The sequence below is a fragment of the Sus scrofa genome, chromosome 4 (assembly GCF_054392235.1).
Source record: "Sus scrofa isolate SSC_HxYL_T2T_F1_AM1 chromosome 4, Sscrofa_HxYL_maternal_Yorkshire_Landrace_v2.0, whole genome shotgun sequence".
In the NCBI taxonomy this organism is placed as follows: Eukaryota; Metazoa; Chordata; class Mammalia; order Artiodactyla; family Suidae; genus Sus; species Sus scrofa.
Genome location: NC_139386.1, coordinates 134,914,914 through 134,934,829, shown reverse-complemented (window position 1 = coordinate 134,934,829; position 19,916 = coordinate 134,914,914). Strand labels below are relative to the sequence as shown.

Genomic DNA, 19,916 nt, shown 5'->3' with positions numbered 1-19,916 from the left:
TGAGGATAGAGGAAGAGGCTGCGAGCCAGGGGAGGCCGTGGCCTGCAGAGACCGGAAAAGGCAAGGAAACAGCTTCTCCCCTGGAGCCGCCAAAGGAAACCACCTGTCAACACGACACCTCAGCCCAGGGAAGCCCTCCTCAGACTTCTGACCTCCCCAATCTCAAGGTAATGAATTTGTGGCTTTAGATAACTCTTTAGGGGCAATTTGCCACAACAGAAAGAGGAAACTAACACAGCAGGACAAGAGTGACTTGATTTTAAACGATACGTCTCCTCCTCATTATAATTAATCCTGATTTATGAGTGTTCAGACTTTGAGACCTGGGCCCATGGGCCACACTCACCCAATGGCAAGGATTTCACCTGTCCAGCTTTGGGTATGGAGTCTGATTTACCCAACGAGACGATCTGTCCAAAGCTGAATTCATAAATTTGTTTCTGCTTCCTATTCCCTAACCTGCTGTTTTCTTTTTCTTATTTTCTTCCCTGAGTGAGTGAGAATAGGGTATCTCAACTCTCCACCAAGAGAGCCAAGGCAGAAAACTGGGAGTCATCTGCTTCTCTCTCTTCTCACCCCCAGTCGCCTAGTGCTAGAGAATGTACCCTGTGTGGACGCCCCACCCGACTGTCCCGCCGGCGCCACCTTAGACTGGGCATTGTCCTCTCGTCTGGACTGGAGCAGAACTTCATGACTAGTTGTCTTCCAAGCCACACAGCGGCAGGAGCCCCCAGCCCCTGACGAGCCCACCCTCCGCGTGCTGCTGGAGTTCTACACATCCGTTCACTCTAGCTGGGTCTTGTCCTTTCCTAAAAGCTTTCCAAGGTTCTGCATCAACTCCACAGTTGACGCCATAAAGTCTATTCTCGTTGCATATGGCATTTCGGGTCTTTCGCATAAACTCCTGAGAACTAGAACTGTGACCTGGTTGCTACGCAATCCTGACACCTGTCACAGGGCTAGGTATGGAGTGATTACTGAAAAAATTTTAAAATAAACTTCTCTATTTTTCCAGCATCCTCTCGGGCCACTCCTCGCCTTATCTGTAACAATGCGACACGCCAGACTTACCCCTGTTCCCCGGAGAGTCGATGCTCTTTCACTGGCATGGCTAAAATCCTGTTTTCTCTGGCAGGACTGCCTGCCGCCTTCCTTGTTACTGGGAAAGCACAGTCATCTGTCAAAGTCCTGCTTGGGCACTGCTTCTGCTTCAAGTTTTCTCTAACCACCTCCTACCTGCCCTCCTTCCTCCCTCCTTCCTTTCCTTTCGGGAATAGCTATCCCAGGGGTGTGAGGTGACGTCTCATTGGGAGGTCCCTCGCGTTCTGGACAGCACTTCTCTTCCTGGTCACTCTAAGTCCTCTCTATGTCACATGCTTTTCTTGAGTCTTAAAGGAAAATTTCTTTGAAGTCATATGGAAGAGTGACACTTCCTAGAGGATAACCTTCTCTTCATTTATGCATAATGACATAGCAGGGCTGAAATATTTGGTGTCTTGTGGTTAATACACAAAATTCACATTTTTCCTACTATATTGACCCTAAATTAGTCTTTGTCTCCTCTTGGCGTGAGTTCATTCTGACCTACTCTGTGTCTTCACTCTTTTAATCCAGCTGTTCAGACAACCCTGCCCAAGAATCACCAGTACATTAATGAAGAAACATGCTACTTACAAAATGTGTTTTCCAAAATCTAGGGGCAAATTTTAAAACATTTTGCATTATGCTTTTGATGTTTTCTCCCTTACAGATATATTCCCTTTAATCATCATCTCAAGGAAATTTACTTTTTAAAAGGAATGTAATAGATATTTTATTGACTTGTGTATGAAAAAGGTACTTTCCTAAAAGAAAATTAAAGTTCATCTGTTCTGTAACAACTTTCTGAATAAAATACTTCAAAGTATTTCCAACATGTTAAAAGTTTGCACTCCAGGGGGAAAATGCATTGCACAAAACTATGTATCTCACCAAATAAGGAGCTCAATGATAACTCTGAAGTTGGTTACATGAAGCACGTGTGTATAAAAAGAAGAAAAACAAGCAACCCAACTGAGAATTAGTTGAGCAAGCAGTTCATTGAAAGAGAAAGCTCCCCTCCAAACCATCACTACCTAGGGTGGTGGGGATCATCCAGGAATAAGAGAAGCATCTGAGCAAGTTCTACTAGAAGATTTAGAAAGTTTACTAAGACGTTAATGGAAAAGCTGGCTCTGTACCAAGAACCAAGGCCATGCTACCCAAGGAAATGCAAAGATGTGAATGTCTACCAAAGAAACTAGGTTAAGCAGGAAGGGTTACCTGAGCGCCAGGCCAACAGCTTCAACTTACTTTAATCAGAGAGCTAATTAATAACATACAAACTCAAAATATGTTAACTATGGTTAATAGGATGAGAACCGGTGCTTCTCACAATATCATGGGCATATGTGTCTCCTGGGAATCTTGGTAAAAGTAGATTCTGATTCAGTAGGTCTGGAATTTTCTTCCGAGATTCTGCAATTTCTAACAAGCTCCCAGATGATGTCAATACAAGTGGCCTATAGTCCACGTTTAAACAGCATGATGTACACGCATTCTTAAGTTCTGGCAAGTTGGATGGAAATTGCAAACTCTGGGACTTTCTATAAACGTCGTGCTTTTCTGATAAAAGAGCAGACGTTGTAGGCCACCACATTCCTCTGCTTACAGCACGGATGTGGGGCCTGCAGCTGCTGCGGCCATTCGTGATCCTGAGAGATAACTCACAAATCCAAGGCTGGTGGAGAGGAAAGCGTGTGTCCTTGATGCCACCGAGAAGCCACCGCACCAACCCTGGACTGCTGGTCAGCGGGAAAACAAATCCCTGTTTTGCTCAAAGCGCCTAGTAATTAAGCTGTATAACTGCGAACACTTCTGGTGACTACATATGCGCTAACCGTGAAGTATGGACAGCAAAGCCAGCAGGACGGGGGTGGGAGGGGCAGCAAAGGGCTGAGCCGGGCTGGGACGCGGTCTTCGCAGGGCACCTGCACAAACATCTCCTCCAGCAACAAAGTACCAAGACTACAAGGGACTAAAAATAACCGCAGGTATGCGCAGTTGGAACAAATGAGGAACAAGATACAAAAAGATAAAAAAAAAAACTAACGCCACTTCTGAGGAGCTGGGGGCAGAAGCAGAGTGCCGTGCATGCACCCTGCACACACACCATGGGGGGGGGAGGGTCAGACCTAGGCCCCCCCTCTGGCCAGACCCCTAGACCCACCCCCGCCCTCGCCCCGAATGAGGAACCAGCTAGCCCCTGCCTTAGGGAGTGAGCGAGGTCACCTGTTACTTGTTTTCTCTTCCTAGTACTGGAGCAGGAGCCCCAGCAAAGCCCTGACTGAATTTCTTGTCTGGTCTTGTATCCATTTCTATTAATGAAGGAGGCAGGAACCCTGGTCAGTAAGGACACCGGGTAATCCTCTGAGATAAGCTCCTTGGAAGAGGTAGGCGTCTACTGTAGACCCGTGACTCCCCGCTGTCTCAGGCCTGATCCGGCTTCTCCATGTCGAAAGATGGTCAGGGGTCTGCTTTCCTGACGCACTGACATTTGGGCAACGTGCAGACGGTACCCTCGGTGCCCCACAGGGAGACACACCCTTAATTCGTTTACGTCTGATAACTATTCTTCAAGACAGGTCATTATTATCCTCACTCTTGATGAGGAAGTTGAGGCACAGAGGTTAGGTAGTTTAATAGGTTCATCCGCTGACTGATGATAAACCTGGGGTCAGAACTCAGGCAGCACAACTCCAAACCCTGCATTCTTAACCTCTTTGTCTTAGCGCGGCCCCTCAAGATAAGAGCCTGGTATCTGCAGCTTGGAAAAGGAGCGCATATGGGCATGCGGATTTGAACACCCATCTCAGTAAACCTGAGTCTCCTGAGCGTCTTAACCCCAAGGTTGGAAATCACTCTCCTTAAGGCTGCCATCAGCGTGTCCAAGCTTGCAGCTCCACGTTATAAACATGTGGAGTTCTGAAGCCTCGGTTTTAGGCACATGTTCCATAGAGCTATGAACGGCTATGACTATAAGCAATCACTGCTAGAAAGTGAATATTCTAATTATAAAATAATCCTGGGTCATTTTAAAGACACTTTCTTAATCGACCAGGAAAAAGCCCTCTTCGTCTTCTCACTGGGGCAAGTGCGTGGGATTTAGGTCTTTATATTAGAATTAAAGTACAGGTACAGGCCATTTTATACCTCTGTGGTTTTGGCCTCTATTTCAAACATAATCTTAGTACTTATTCTTCCACCGTAAAATAAGAAAAAAGTAAATTTAAATTAAAATGAGATAAAATAAAACATTAAAATTCTATGCATTCTTTAGGTCTAATCTTAAATGAGCCATTCCCTGACTCCACCTCCAGCCCTGACGCAGAATTCTTTGCTGCTTCCTCCCTGCTATCATATGCTTTTATTACGGCATTTATCAGACTGTATTGTGGGCCTTCACAGGTCAGTCTCTTTCACTAAATAGTGGATTCCTTAAGCGCAAGCACTTTTTTATCTTCTGAGCTTATCACAAAGCAAATATTCCATAAATATTCAAGGGAGTTGTCTGAAGACTATACGATGTGTTACATAAGATGTTTTGCCCAGGCGAGATTCCTCACTCTCCTCAATTAGAGAAATATACGTCTTCTGGGTTAGGAAATAAAATTGCAAAATATGTGATGATTTGGTTTTTGCACTGGAATTTTATCTTTTTTTTTTTTTTGTATTCTTCTACAGATGCAACTTTGAACAAGCTATTAAAGCCCAATTTTCTCATTCATAAAATGAGAAATGGGATCTACTCATGGGATTCTTGAGAGGATTCAGTAAGTTAATAGATTTAAAGCATGTCATATAGTGCTTGGCATGTAGCAAATGCTTAATTAATATTAGCATTTGACAACTGAGGGCATGACCCTCTATCTTAGAATGGATTCACCAGAAGTAAGCCCTGAGACAGGAATTCATGTGTAAGCAATTTACTAAGGACGTTCTCAAAGCCGAAATGGCCAGGGAGGAGAGAGAGAGCGCGGAAAGTGGGGTGATGACCACAAACTCTGTCCCACGGAGGTGGCGTCGGGCTCATCCCATGGGGCCCTCCAGCGTGTAAATTACGCCTTGGGACCTGTCGCAGCCTGAAGCAAAGGGCACTCATCTGGGAGGACGTAAGCTACCTCTGGCTCTCTCTGCATAGACGGACAAAGCGGCTCCAGAGCCCCAGGGCCATCCTCCGGAGAAGAGTGGCAAGTGTGAGCTACTCACCGTCTCTGGTCTCTGCCTCATCATTTGCAGATGGAGGAAGATAATGCCCACACCAAGGAGTGATTATGAAGGCTAAATAAGTTAATGCAAAGTCACAGTAAGAGTATCTGATGTGGGTGCTTGATAAATATTAGTTCTCCCTAATCTTTATAGGATTCCATATAATTATATATATACATATAATTTCATGTAATTATATGTGTGTATAAAATGGATTGTAGAGACCACTATGACTATATTAATCTGTAAGTACTTGCTCCAGGCATAAAATTCTTTGGACAGACTTTCTCTTGAAAGCTATATTGTTCAAAGGGTTTTTTTCTCCTTTGTTCTTCCAATTCTCCTGATTACACAAAGAAAAATTCTTTAATTTAGGAGTCATATGTCACAACATTTATGTAGCATCTGCTAACATTACGACTCCTAAAACACCGGGTACCCAGAGACCAGGGTACAGCTGGTATGGTATAACAGCAACAGAAGCAGCAGCCAGGGAGTCAAGACGGACTGGCTCGCTGTGGGCGAGAGAAGAGTCCCACTGGGCGGCGAGTCAGATGTCACTTCCCTTCCCGGGACATGTGTTGCCATCCACAACCAGACGGCCTCTCAGGTAGCTCCTAGCTCCGGAATTCCAGCAGCAGCTACCCCAAAGCTCAGCTCCTCACTCCTGCAGTTTGGAGGATTTCCTGCGTTGAAACCCTGTTATTCTTCGAAGGACAGGGAAGTTCAGAAAAGGGAAATAGGCTGGACTGGTCAGAGAAACCTTCACGGGAAGTAGAATTTAAGCTAAATACTGAAGAATAAGCAGAAACTAGAAAGGTGAGTGTGGTCAAGGGTTTCATAGTGGAAAGTAAATTTTTTCCACAAAATATGAGTATACCTACTGATTAGAGGGAAGACTTACTACAGGCAGTGTTTGGGAGCCCAAACTGGAAACTATAAAATGACCAGATTTTGGTGTATTACGAAGCGCAAGTAAAGGCTGTACCGTATTCTGAACGAAAAGATAATCCCCTGAAGACTTAGAGAAAGGAAAGACGGCATCGTACCGAGACAATTCGGGGTGTGCAAAAGGGGTTGGAGCTGGAAAACCGGGTGACCAAGAATTCTGTAAGGAGGCTGCCAGATTGCCTGATTGTGAGATGAAAAATCTTTGCATATTGGAGGTTTTTTACCATTTGGTGAACACTGTAAAGATATTAGTTGAACAGGGCATAGTTCCTCTAATCATGAGAGAAAATGAGTCATCTCTGACTGTTCATCCCACATGGGGAACCTGCAGGCAGACTTCCTTGTGTTTATATTAAGACTGTGTAGCACTCTTCAGCCGTAAATACCTTTCCTGATCCGATCTGAATGTGACAGTTTGGGGGCAGGAGCAGGAAAGAGCTAAAGTACTACTCTGTAGAACAGAGAAAGCATTTGGAGTCCCAGGGATTTAACTATCCTGAAAAGAATGGCTGAGAAGCAGAGCGGGAAGGAGAAAGGAGGAAAGCCGGTCACTAAGCAGTAAGAGCGGCCACGAAGGACCCCTTCACGCTGGGATGTTTCACGATCACACAAGGATGTGTCATTTCATGAGGTTCCCTATTTAATTAATGCATGGGGCTTTAAAATGACAAACAATCCCAGCGACCTCCCTGCCAGAGTCTGGAACTAATTTGAAAATAGATACAGGAGTCATACATACCAACAAAATACTGAGTCGATCAGTGGTGAAAGTGAACTAAGAAATATGACTTGACCGAAAGCCACAGTTGGGATTTCTAACTTGGAAAGACCCTGCCTCCACTTTCCCCAAAGCACAGTCTTCAAGGCAGATCCTGAGACCTGACAAGGTCGGCAGGGAACTGACCGCAGCCTCACGCAAACTGGACACCAGCGGCAGGGAGAGCCTGCTCCCACACCCGCCCTTCTCCTAGAGGCCAGGAAAGTGGTCCCACCACGGTGTGCTCGGCGCGAGGATCTAGAGCAGCACACACTGGGCACGCTGGGCACAGGGAAGCCCAGAAAAGGAGGAAGGCGCAGTGCCACAGGGTGAATTCCAACCCCCCGCCCAGTTCTGCGTTGCTAGTGAGTACCACATAGGTAACAGGAATGCAGGGCTGCCTTCGGGAAATCACAGAAGCAACTCGGCTTTGCAATTCAGAATGAAGCTCTTTTCCTTTTGTGAAATGAAGATATTACAGACATCGTTCCTTCCAGGAAATCGAAAGTCAAATCACAGTTGAATGCCTGCCTCTTTTCACAAGGAAAGAAACTGGCTGTTACTGTCTTATCGTGTGACCAACTCATGACCTAAAAGTCCCGTGACAGGCGACCTCTGTGTCACCGTGGTAACCGGAAGGCTGACTCTCCCTGGAGAGAAGTCCCTGCTGTTTACTAAGCTCCCAGAGAGGAGGAGCGTCTGAGGCGGGAGGTTAATACGGAAAAAGAACCTTAAATTAACATCCCACTGTCTTTACTTGGCGAATTGCTTCTCCCTTCGAGAAATATGAGATTTCCCCACTCGCTGATAAATGTAAAACGTTTCCTCTGTGCCTCTGGGAAAACAGTGTGACCCATTCAAATGTGCACCCACCACGGCTTATAAATAAAACAGAAACAGTAGAAGATGGAATTATTAACATGGTAAAGGTAAGTTCTCCTCTAAATGCTCACCCATGCTGTTAAACCTATAGAATAGAAATGGTTACCCATAGGAATCTATTTTTTTTTTTTTTTTTGTCTTTTTAGGGCCACACCACGGTATATGGACATGCCCAGGCTAGGGGTCAAATCTGAGCTGCAGCTGCCAGCCTACGCCACAGCCACAGCAACGTCAGGTCTGAGCTGCGTCTGTGACCTACACCACAGATCACAGCAACGCCGGATCCTTAACCCAATGAGCAAGGCCAGGGAGTGAACCTGCGTCCTCATGGATTTTAGTCAGATTCGTTTCCTCTGAGCCACAACAGGAACTCCTGGAATCTATTATTAATCAAACTTTACCAACCATTTTCCTAAGTTATTATCTGAAAACTAAGCAATAAAAATATGTATTTTGAATAAAGATTTTTATATGTAATAAAGGTATTAGGTAGAAACAATTCGTCGTAATTACATATGCAAAAATTTTAAACAATTTTGAATACTCCATATATCAACCTAGAGTTCTTATACAAAAGTGAAATAAAAATTAGCACAACCAAATCCGAAATTACTGTATGATATTTGAGGACACAGGGAGGATTTAAGGAAAATAACCACAGCATTAAATGTTCAAAATTCCACAATCCAGGGTAAAATTAAAGAGGAAATCAAAACTAAAATGAAAATTATGTATCAATAAATGACACATATCCCAGTGGAACAAAGCACTGTCTATTTGGAGCTCGATATATTGAAACTTGTGGATGTGGCCGACACAGTATTCCATGTACTTCTTTCACATCTACTCCTACACAATAAAAGACAAAATGAACGAGGAATCAACTTGAGAATCCAGAAAAAGAGCTGTATTATAAATCTAAAAGTAAGGAAAGCGATAACTAATAATAAGAGAAGTTAATGAAATAATAAGCACCAATAACAACAGTAACCAAAAGCAGTAAAAAATAATTTTTAAATGTATCATTTCTGCGGCTAGTACGTGTAGAGGAAAAAATCTTTCTCGTATAACCCCCAAACTGAAATCTAATTGCCTGCACATGCGCATCAATCAGAGAACTCTCAGGTTGGAGTTATTCTGCACTTACAACTACATCCCTCCTCCACGAGAGCCAGTCACTTCTCTACCAGTCACCGCCCAGGCTTCCTGACCTCACCCCCAACCACCGCTGGCACAGTCGTGATGCTCACGTCCCATCACGCGGTTTGCTTAATAAACCTTTAGGGCAACTCACTTCTAAAAAGCGGTATCATTATAACGACACTGTCGTGAAATTACAAGTCTGACGTGTTGGGCAACAGCTAAATGTTTTCAAAGCTCCTTTTGGCCCAATAATAGACAAGGACGTGCAACCGTTCTGAGTGCCCTAAGTGAGCTTATTCCCCTGAGCATGATTTAACTTTGACCCGCTTAGCACAAGAAATCCCCTTTCTGATTTTTGACCAGCCAGCCTTTGTCCCAAATGCCTACCAGAGGTTGAGTTGATGTGGCCCTTGTGCCTGGGCAGCCAGCTGGAATCTGGAAGAGGCCAACCAGCTGTGGACGGTGATGGCTCTGAGTTCCTCACTTCCTTCTTGGGAAAGGGTATTAGAAATTCATCAAGGGAGAGAGAAGGAAAATATGCCAAGGGCGTTCAGTCCTCTTAAACCCCGAGGAGGCCCCTTTTTAGACCCCACAAAGCGTCATTCCCTTCTGTGCTGTCAGGAACGAGTAAAGGAGACTTCATACATATTTGCCTGTTTCATGGGGCTGCATGTCCAGTGCTCAGAGGGGGCTTTTCCCAACGTCTCTGGTAAAGATGAAGGATCTCTCTTTCAACCTTCTGACCAAGAGTTTCCCTATGTTATTGAAGGAGCAATGGTACCACATTGCTATACGGTAGTAATTGACAGAGCACTGTAGATAAGCTATAATAAAAACTTCTAAAGAAATAACTTACATGTCCCCCAGACGCAACAGAGGACCTTTCTCCAACGTTTCAAAGATCTTAAACAAGTTTTTCTTCAGGCAGTGTGATATGTTGTCATTTGAGGTTAAAATGATAATCATTCACTAATTCAGTCAGCCCATCAGTCAAAAAAATTTCCTGTACACTGACCCTATAGGACGAGAACAAGCTTGATTTTTTTGAAGCGGGATTTCAAGGAAAGGTAGGAAGCACTAAGAAAGGAGTTAAGAACCTGAACCTTGGAGTTCCCGTTGTGGCTCAGTAGTTAACGAATCCGACTGGGAACCATGAGGTTGCGGGTTTGATCCCTGGCCTTGCTCAGTGGGTTGAGGATCCGGCGTTGCCGTGAGCTGTGGTGTAGGTTGCAGACACGGCTCAGATCCTGTGTTGCTGTAGCTCTGGCATAGGCCGGTGGCTACAGCTCTGATTCGATCCCTGGCCTGGGAGCCTCCATATGCCACAGGAGTGGCCCAAGAAATGGCAAAAAGACAAAAAGACAAAAAAAAAAAAAAAAAAAAAAAAGAACCTGAACCTAATACAACATTGTAAATCAATTATACCCCAATGAATTTTTTTTAAAAAAAGAAAGGAGGCCAGGAAGGGAACCAGGGAAGATGGCCTAGGGTGTATTTGTCAATGCCCAACCCCTACTCATCTAGGGAACCCAGACATCCCTGAAGTGGCCAATGCGACAGCTCCACCTTGTATCTGGCACTTCAATATTAAGTCTATGCATGTGCAATTATCCCATAATATTCTCGAGGGAATGGAAAGAAGATATGGGATGCTGCCTAAGAGGTCAGAGTCTGGGCACATATGATACAATTTTTATCTTGATAAAAATCTCTTGCTTGTTCAGAATGCACCACTGGTATCCTCCTCCTAAGCTGTTAAAGGTATTTTCTATTTTTAGCTCTCTTTTGGACTTCTGATGAGTTCTGGCACCTTTTGCTCTAGGACTAGACCTTCTTTTATTAAAATTTTTATTATAGTTGATTATAATGTTCTGTCAATTTCTGCTGTACAGCAAAGTGACCCAGTTACACATATATATGCATTCTTTTTCTCACATTGTCTTCTATCATGTTCTGTCACAAGTGACTGTATATAGTTCCCTGTGCTGTACAACAGGACCTCACCGCTTATCCATTCTAAATGTAAAGGTTTGTATCCTACTAACCCCAAACTCCCTGTCCATCTCACTCCCTCTCCCTCCCCCTTGGCAACCACAAGTCTCTTCTTCATGTATGTGAGTCTGTTTCTGTTCTGTAGATAGATTCCTCTGTGCCATATTTTAGGTCCCACATATAAGTGATATCATATGGTATCTCTTGTTCCCTTTCTGACTTACTTCACTTAGTATGAGACTCTCTAGTTGCATCCACATTGCTGCAAACGGCATTATTTTGTCCTTTTTTATGGCTGAGTATTATTCCATTATGTATATGTATCACATCTTCTTAACCCATCTGTATGTCAATGGACATTTAGGTTGCTTCCATGTCTTGGCTTTTGTGATTAGTGATGCAATGAACATAGGATGCATGCAATTTTTTGAACGAAAGTTTTGTCCAGATATATATCCAGGAGTGGGATTGCTAGGTCACATGGTAGTTCTATATTTAGTTTTTTGAGGAATCTCCATACTGTTTTCCATAGTGGTTGCACCAATTTTATCCCCACCAATGGTGAAGAAGGATACCCTTTTCTCCACATCATCTCCATTTGTTATTTGTTGTTTTGTTAATGATGGCCATTATGACTGGTGTGAGGTGGTACCTCATTGTAGTTTTAATTTGCATTTTTCTAATAATTAGTGATGTTGAGCATTTTTTCATGTGCCTGTTGGCCATTATATGTCTTCTTTGGAGAAATGTCTACATAGGTCTTATGCTTATTTTTCAATTGCATTGTTTGTTTTTTTTTGGTATAGATTTGTATAGTTTTTTGTATATTTTGGAGATTAGCCCTTGTTGGTTGCATCATTTGCAATTATTTTCTCCAATTCTATAAGTTGTCTTTTAGGTTTTTGTAATGATTTCATTGCTATGCAAAGGTTTGTAGGTTTGGTTAGATCCCACTGGTTTATTTTTGCTTTGATTTCTGATGCTTTGGGAGACTGACCTGAGAACACATTTGTAAGGTTGATGTCAGAGAATGTTTTGCCTGTATCTCTTCTAGGAGTTTGATGATGTCTTGTCTTATGTTTAAGTCTTTGAACCATTTTGAGTTTATTTTTGTGCACGGTGTGAGGGTGTGTTCTAGTTTCATTGATTTACATGTGGCTGTCCAGTTTTTCCAGTACCACTTGCTGGAGGACTTTTTCCCCATTTCATATTCTTGCCTCCTTTGTTGAAGATTAATTGACCATAGGTGTCTGGGTTTATTTCTGGGTTCTCTATTCTCGTCCATTGGTCCGTATGTCTGTTTTTGTACCAATACTACACTGTCTTGATTATTGTAGCTTTGTAATATTGTCTGAAGTCTGGGAGAGTCATGCCTCCTGCTTTGTTTTTGTTCCTCAGAATTGCTTTGGCAATTCTGGGTCTTTTTATGGTTCCATATAAGTTTTTGGATTGTTTGTTGTAGTTCTGTGAAAAAAATGTCATGGGTAATTTGATAGGGATTACACTGAATCTGCAGATTGCTTTGGGTTGTACGGCCATTTTAATGATATTAATTCTTCCAATCCAAGAGCACGGACTATCTCTCCATTTTTTGAATCCTCTGTAATTTCCTTGATTAATGCTTTACAGTTCTCAGCTATAAGTCTTTCACTTCCTTGGTCAGGTTTATTCCTAGGTATTTAATTATTCTTGGTGTGATCTTAAAAGGTATTGTATTTTTACATTCATTTTCTAGTATTTCATTGTTAGTATACAGAAATGCCACTGAATTCTGAGTATTAATCTTTGCTGAATTCATTGATCAGTTCAAGTAGTTTTTGTGTGGAGGCCTTAGGGTTTTCTATATCCAGTATCATGTCATCTGTATATGGCGATGACTTAACCTCTTCTCTTCCCGTTCGGATGTGATTTATTTCTATTGCTTGTCTGATTGCTGCGGCTGGGACATCCAGTACGATGTTGAATGACAGCGATGAGAGTGGGCATCCTGGAGGACTAGACCTTCTACATTCATCCTCACAACTAACCTCACTCCTTTTCTCTATTTTAAAAGCTCCTAATATGTTATTTGCCTTATTAAACAATATTGCCTTATTATGAAGTGACTAAATCTGGAGTAAAAATATTGGGTTCAAATACTGTCTCTGCTGTTTACTAGCTATGTGACCCTGGCAAGTTGCTGAAATTGTGTGCTTCAGTTTCTCCAAAACTAAAATGAAGATAATATACATACATACATCCCAAAGTTGCAATGAAGATTAAGTGGGAGAATCTATGCCCTGGCAAAACTGAGTAAATATAAACTATCAATATTATTTACTCTGGCTCAATAACCAACACATACCAGAACTTTTTTTTTTTTTTTTTTTTTTTTTTTTGTAGGGCCGCACCTGTGGCATATGGAATTTCCCTGGCTAGGGGTTGAATCAGAGCTACAGCGGCCATACTACACCACAGCCACAGCAACATGGGATCCAGTCCACGTCTGTGACCTACACCACAGCTCACGGCAACAGTGGATCCTTAACTCACTGAGTGAGGCCAGGGATCCAACGCACATCCTCATGGATCCTAGTCGGGCTCATTACCGCTGAGCCACAGGGGGAATTTCCTACTAGACTTTTTTGATATACTTGTATGAAAACAAGTTCTATTCATTCTTTACTGGACAGGATTCTTAAAAATTTATCAAATCTGCCTTAATTTATCAGCCTTTAAATTTAGATTTCAAAGCTACCTCATCTAATTTGGTACTACTTACATTTAGTAATCTTATATTTTTTCTATTGTTTATACTGTAACTAATGTAAACGAAAATTACATCACTCTGTCACCTGAATAATAAAATTAGTGTTACTGTTTCTATTAGTTTCATTACAGCATTGTATTTATTTTCATATTGCACTCTTCAGAAAATACAAACTATGTTATATAGAAGAAATTAGCCGTAATTAGAAAGTATAAAAAATGTATCCCAAATGGAGTATGTACAATATATTTTGTAAAAGGATCTGAACTCTGCTATGATTCAGATCATTTTTAGAATAACATACAATAAAATGATTGTGTAAACTGAAGTCAAATATTTTCCCACATATGTAACGTTGACCTTTACACAGTCAATGCCCCATAATCAGCCAACCTTGATAATGTCTAGGAGCACATATATATATGAAAAGATTAAAGGTGAAAGAAAAGCCTCTTGAACAAGCCAGCCCTGGGCCAGGACGACTCAAGAGGGAGGATGGGTTTCTTCAGCTCTGTCCTCCTCTTGGTCCTACACCTGCTGCAAGGGTCCAGAACTTCCTTGGTTCAGCTGAACGCCAATGGCTACGAGGGCGTCCTCATTGCTATAGACCCTGCTGTGCCAGAAGATGAAACACTCATCACAGAGATAAAGGTAAGGAAGGAATGGAATTCTCTGGTTTGAACTGCAGAGAAGAAGACAAGTTAGTAGCTAATGACTGCAATGGAAATGTCTCCAGAAGTCTAAAAGCAGCATGGGCAGTGAGGACGATGCAGGACTGGGCAGTGAGAAGCAAGGGTTTCAGACGGGGTTCTACCCTGTCTCACCACAGGACCAAAGCCCAAAAGGCGCAGGGACCTCCCCGATCCTCAGTTTCTCTGCCTGTGAATCGGCAGTTGAACCCGTCTGCTCTTTAAACAGTTGTTTACTGAAGGCTTGCTCATGGCATGCCAGGAGAAGGAGCAGGGATTTTTCCAGGGCCCTGATCTGCTGAGCACACATTCTTTCCAGATTACAGAGGTACCAGGAGCGTGCCGCTGCAGAGCAGGTCAGGGGTAGTGAGCTGCTAGGCAGTGGAATAAGTCAGCGAGGGGATGGGCAGGGCTGGCAGGGCTGGATGGGACAATGTGTGTTACCGTCTCCCGCGGGGTATCAGGGGAGGCCTCACTGTGGACGTGACATTGACGGAGGCCCGAGGTGCGTGAGGGAAGGGCCACGGAGACCTGGGGGGCGGGGGACAGCAGGTGCAGTGGCATGGAGGGGACCGCATGCTTGATGTGACCAAGAAGCAACAGTGAACGGGCAGGAGGAAGGCTGGGGAGAGCTAAAGGGGGAAAGGCAGCAGGTCCCAGACCGCTGGAAAGATCTGGACTTTCACTCCGAGCGAGATGAGAATCCATACAAGGCTCTGAGCAGAGGAGAGGTGTGTGCTCATGACTGTTCTGGGGTCACTGGGGCGGCAGTGCTGAGGAAACTCTGCAGGGGGCTTTTCTTGTCACCTGTCCTGTACCAGCTCTGCTGTGGCACAGAGGTCCCTCCTGCACCAGCTCTGCTATGGCACAGAGGTCCCATCATGCCCTAGCTCTGCTGGGGCAGAGAGGTCCCATCCTGCATCAGCTCTGCTGCAGCACAGAGGTCCCACCCTGCACCAGCTCTGCTGGGGCACAGAGGTGTAGGCGGCCACTGGGTAGGCGGCCACTGGGTAGGTAAAGGGACAGTGACCAGGCCAGCACATGTCGTGGGTAGGGATCATTAACGTGGTGTGATCCTGGACTTTTTCTTCATCAGTGAAGTGACCACAGAGAAATATGGTGATGATTTACATGTGTTGGGTAAGGGAGGGGAGGAGGCAAAAAAGAAGTCAGGACTTCAGCGGTTTGGGTCTGAATACTTAGAAGGGTGAAATTATCATCGACTGAGAAGGGAAAGACGTAAGTGGAGATACTTTTGCAGTTGAGAAGTCAAAAGTTACTCAATTCAAAATCTGAATTTGGGATGCTTGCTAGATATCCACACGCTGGAGCTGGGAATCTGGATTCAGGGAAGAAATCTGGGTGGGGGTGAGATTTCAAGCCATGAGAGCTAATGAGTTCCTGGGAAGCATGGATGGAGAAGAGAAAGGCTCTGGGTTGGAGTGAGGCCTCCGGTTTCCGGTTTCTTTGCACTGCAGTATCCCACGCCGCACAGAGACGGCTGTGGCAGCCGTGTGCGACCGTTCTCTCTGCCCCTGACAGCGACGTGGACTGCTTCCTCATCTTCAGTTCTTCCACGGCCGTGTCCTTACGCACACAGTGTTAGCCTTCTGCCTGGGTGTCGTTATCCGTCCGCAGCTGACGGGCTTGACCTCAGTCACGAGCAGGTGGTTCTGTGGCAGCCGTTCGTGACTCATTCCGCATAGTCTTAGGCACAATGGTCTTCAGTCATTTGACACCTACTGGATTCCAGGAAAATGCAAAGATCCCTTTACTGAAGAACACAGGCTTGAGAGGCAGTTGATAGAGCTGATTCTGAAAGATGGCTTGATAGTGTCCAGGACAGTTGAGCAGAATCAAGGCCTCGGAGTATCAGAGGTCAGTACTTGGAAGCATTACTTACAGGGACGGAAATGCCGTGGAAGCGGTCCTCTTGGGAATGCACGAGGAAAGGATTTACTGTTAGTCGCCATTCCTAGACGAGACAACAATCCCCGGCATTCTCCCAGCTCTCCACAAGTGCTTCCACTAATACCACCAGGCAGCAGGGTGAAATCCTCTGGTCCACATTACACGGAAGAGAAAACTGGGGTTCGGAGAAGGAAAGAACTTTTCCCAGGTCACATTAAATAGAACAATCAGGAGTTCCCATTGTGGCTCAGCGGTTGGCATCCATGAGGATGCAGATTTGACCCCTGGCCTCGCTCAGTGGGTTAAGGACCCGGCATTGCCATGAACTGTGCTGTAGGCCGCAGATGTGAATCAGATCCCACATTGCTGTGGCTGTGGTGTAGGCTGGCGGCTCCAGTTCTGATTGGACCCCAAGCCTGGGAACCTCCACATGCTGTGGGTGCGGCCGTAAAAGACAAAAGACAAAAATAAATAAATGAATAAAATGAGCAAACAGTACAATCAGAGCTGAGATCTGAAATCCAGCACATGGGCTTTGAAGGTGTCAGATCTGGGTTTGCGTTCCAGCTTATGTAAGATGGCAAAAATCACTCTTTTTTTGTAACTGGTGAACCAACTTGTGGACATAACTTTATTCTAACCATAATAAAATTTGTGTTAAATTGACTCATAATTTATGACCTGACTTTCAATTGACAACTTTCCTTATTCCTTTTATTTTTATTTCTTATTTATTGGCCGTGCCTGTGGCACGTGGAAGTTCCTGGGTCAGGAATCACACCCTGCACCATGGCAGGGACAAAGCCGATCCTTAGCTTGCTGCACCACCAGGGAACTGCCCTTCTTCCTTCTGTTCATATCTTTAGGGTTTTAGAGTAATTACTTTTTTGAAAATTTGATATCATAACCTTCTTTGATCCAATGAGATTATTATAGGAATTCACAGAAGGAACACTATTAACCACCTCGGCATACCCCAAGGTATCACAGTCACCTGATGTAGGGTCCGTGAAACACCTCATGACCTGGGAACACACAGGTGACCAAGGCAGTTATACAGAACCATGAGACTACAAAGCAAATGGAATCCCTTGGACTTGTGCAGTGCTCAGCCCCCACAACTGGATGCAGCAAGCCTACTTTCCTGAACTGTACCACAGCTGAAATTAGAAACACACTTGTATCTCCTGGGCACAGAGAAGGCCTTCACTCTTGCAGTGAAGAAAGTAGCAACTGGTTGAGCTCTAAGTATCCCCCCCACCCCCAAAAGAAAAAATAAATAAATAAAGAGGCGAGAGCTTCTTAGGGGACAGGTAGAGAATTCTTTCATCTGCTTTTGCCAGCGGAGAAGTAACCTATCTGCTTGAGGAGATCTCTGCAGTGCTCTTCCTAACTCCTAGCCAGTGCTCTGGGCCCTCAGTCCTTTGTACCCTGGATCCTGACTGGCCCCGGCTCTGCACCCAATCTGTTGGCCGGTCTCATCGGTGTGTGTGAGTCAGCACGGCAGACTCTCTTCATGAGAACACAGGGGAGCCCTGGAATTCCCGAGGGAGAATAATTCTCTTGGGGGCTCATGTAGGCCAGGAGCCCTCGGGGAGGAGTGCGTTTCTGGGGAAACAACGGCGTAGACTTGGATTGGATGTTGCCAGCGATGAAGAGCTTGACCTCTCACCCAGCACCCAGCTCCCCTCAGTTACTCAATGGACTTGGCGAGGCAGAGTGTTACCACAGGAACTCGCCGCCAATCTATTCTGCCAGGAGACAGTAAGCTCCAGAGAGGCTATTTCTCTTACTAATCATGGGATCTTTGGCTTCAGGATACTGAACAATATAAGGTGATTGTATTTTCAACTGGGTGACAGAGCAAAAGGATCTGCCTATGATCCGAAAGCCTGGCCTCTCCTACGAATTCTGCCATCACTCCACTCCAATCCCAGTCTAGGCTTCCAGTCCAGCTGCTTTCCCTGAGTTGAGGGATAATAAAAACCTTTTCTCTGAGCCACCCCAGAGCCCCTTCTCCCCCGCTTGTTCCAGCTGAGACTGTTCTCTGCGAAGACTGACCAACAGTAATGACACCAGGCAGTTTTATGACTGCTACGTGTCCAGGACTTTATAACTTATTCCATGTTTACAACCCCAAAGACAGGCTGTAATAGTTCACTTAAGGGATGAAGAAACAGCTTCAGAGGGTTGCATAAATACTGGCCAAGTTCTATCACCCAGAAAGCGCTAATGCCAGTGTTGGAACTAAGTGGGTGACTCTACAGTCTACGCCATTATTATTTTATACAATTTCTCACAGCACCAAACAGCAGAATTTTCCCTTTGTTGAAGGATTATGGAAAACTCGAAGACTTTAATGAGCAGAATTAAGCTATAATTTTGGACGGACAGTTGATAGTGTGGGAATTGTGAGGGAGAAACCTGCTACTAGTTGCTTTTTCTATCTACCCTTTTTTTTCAGCTTTCTTGTTTTTTTACTTAAAATATAGTTGATTTACAATGTTGTGACAATGTCTGCTGTACTGCACGGTGACCCAGTCAGACATGTGTACGCATTCTTTTATCACACTATCTTCTATCACGGTCTAGCCCAAGAGGTTGGGTGTCGTTTCCTGTGCAGTACAACAGGGCTTTGTTGCTTATCGATTCTAAACATAAGAGTTCGCATCTACCAACCCCAAACTCCCAGTCCATCCCACTCCCTTCTCCCTCCCCTTTGGCAAACGCAAGCCATAAAAAAGAATGAAATAATGCCGTTTGCAGCAACATGGATGCGACTAGAGATTCTCATACTAAGTGAAATGAGTCAGAAAGAGAAAGACAAGCACCACATGATCTCGCTTATATGTGGAACCTAGAATACGGCAAAATGAACAGACTGGCAGATAGAGAGAATGGGCCTTCTCTCTACTCTTACTTTGGGAAGGGCTTGTGATGAGCACCTGCTCATTTACTCCACACTCACGTGGCCATCTTCTCGTATTTTTCCTCTAATAATAGGACATGGTGACTGCTGCATCTACATACCTGTTTGAAGCCACAGAAAAAAGATTCTATTTCAAAAATGTATCAATATTAATTCCAGAGAGCTGGAAGAACATCACACAATACAAGAGGCCAAAACAGGAAAGCTACAAACACGTAAGTCAAAAAGCTTCTCTTACAAGCATTTTCTCTGCTGCTTCTCAGTTTTGACCTAAATTAATCATTTCTGAGTTTTTCAGACAAATGTCATTTCTATTCTGACGGTTTAAAAATCTCTTGAAACATTCGCAGGCTGATGTCATTGTTGCACCACCGACCGTCCCAGGTAGAGACGAGCCGTATACCAAGCAGTTCACCGAGTGTGGAGAAAAAGCAGAATACATCCATTTCACCCCCGACTTTGTACTCGGAAAAAAGCAAAATGAATTTGGACCATCAGGTAGGAATTTTGGTTAAAACAAGCATTTTGCAATGATTCCAACAAGCAGATTTGTAGCCATGTTCTGTGTACAAGCCTTGGAGCCAGAGTTCCTAGGTTCAAATCCTGACCCACTACAGCTGTGGGTGA

The 19,916-nt window shown here is 44.2% G+C and overlaps 2 protein-coding genes across 7 annotated transcripts in view; one reads left to right on the top strand and one right to left on the bottom strand.

The window, feature by feature from the left end:
• The window catches only part of ODF2L (outer dense fiber of sperm tails 2 like), a 604,788-nt gene that overhangs the window by 394,319 nt on the left and 190,553 nt on the right, over nucleotides 1-19,916 (bottom strand). The gene's annotated exons all lie outside the window — the stretch shown is intronic.
• LOC146404293 (calcium-activated chloride channel regulator 4-like) overlaps nucleotides 5,906-19,916 on the top strand; it is a 38,649-nt gene continuing 24,638 nt past the window's right edge. Inside the window, exons 1-4 of one of the 2 annotated variants that reach the window (XM_085024208.1) lie at nucleotides 6,989-7,923; nucleotides 14,169-14,411; nucleotides 19,364-19,504; nucleotides 19,640-19,787. In XM_085024208.1, the coding sequence (XP_084880334.1) occupies nucleotides 14,256-14,411; nucleotides 19,364-19,504; nucleotides 19,640-19,787 (445 nt within the window). In that variant the 5' untranslated portion in view covers nucleotides 6,989-7,923; nucleotides 14,169-14,255. Of the gene's footprint in view, nucleotides 7,924-14,168; nucleotides 14,412-19,363; nucleotides 19,505-19,639; nucleotides 19,788-19,916 lie in introns of both variants that reach the window. The other variant, XM_085024209.1, reaches the window with a different exon arrangement.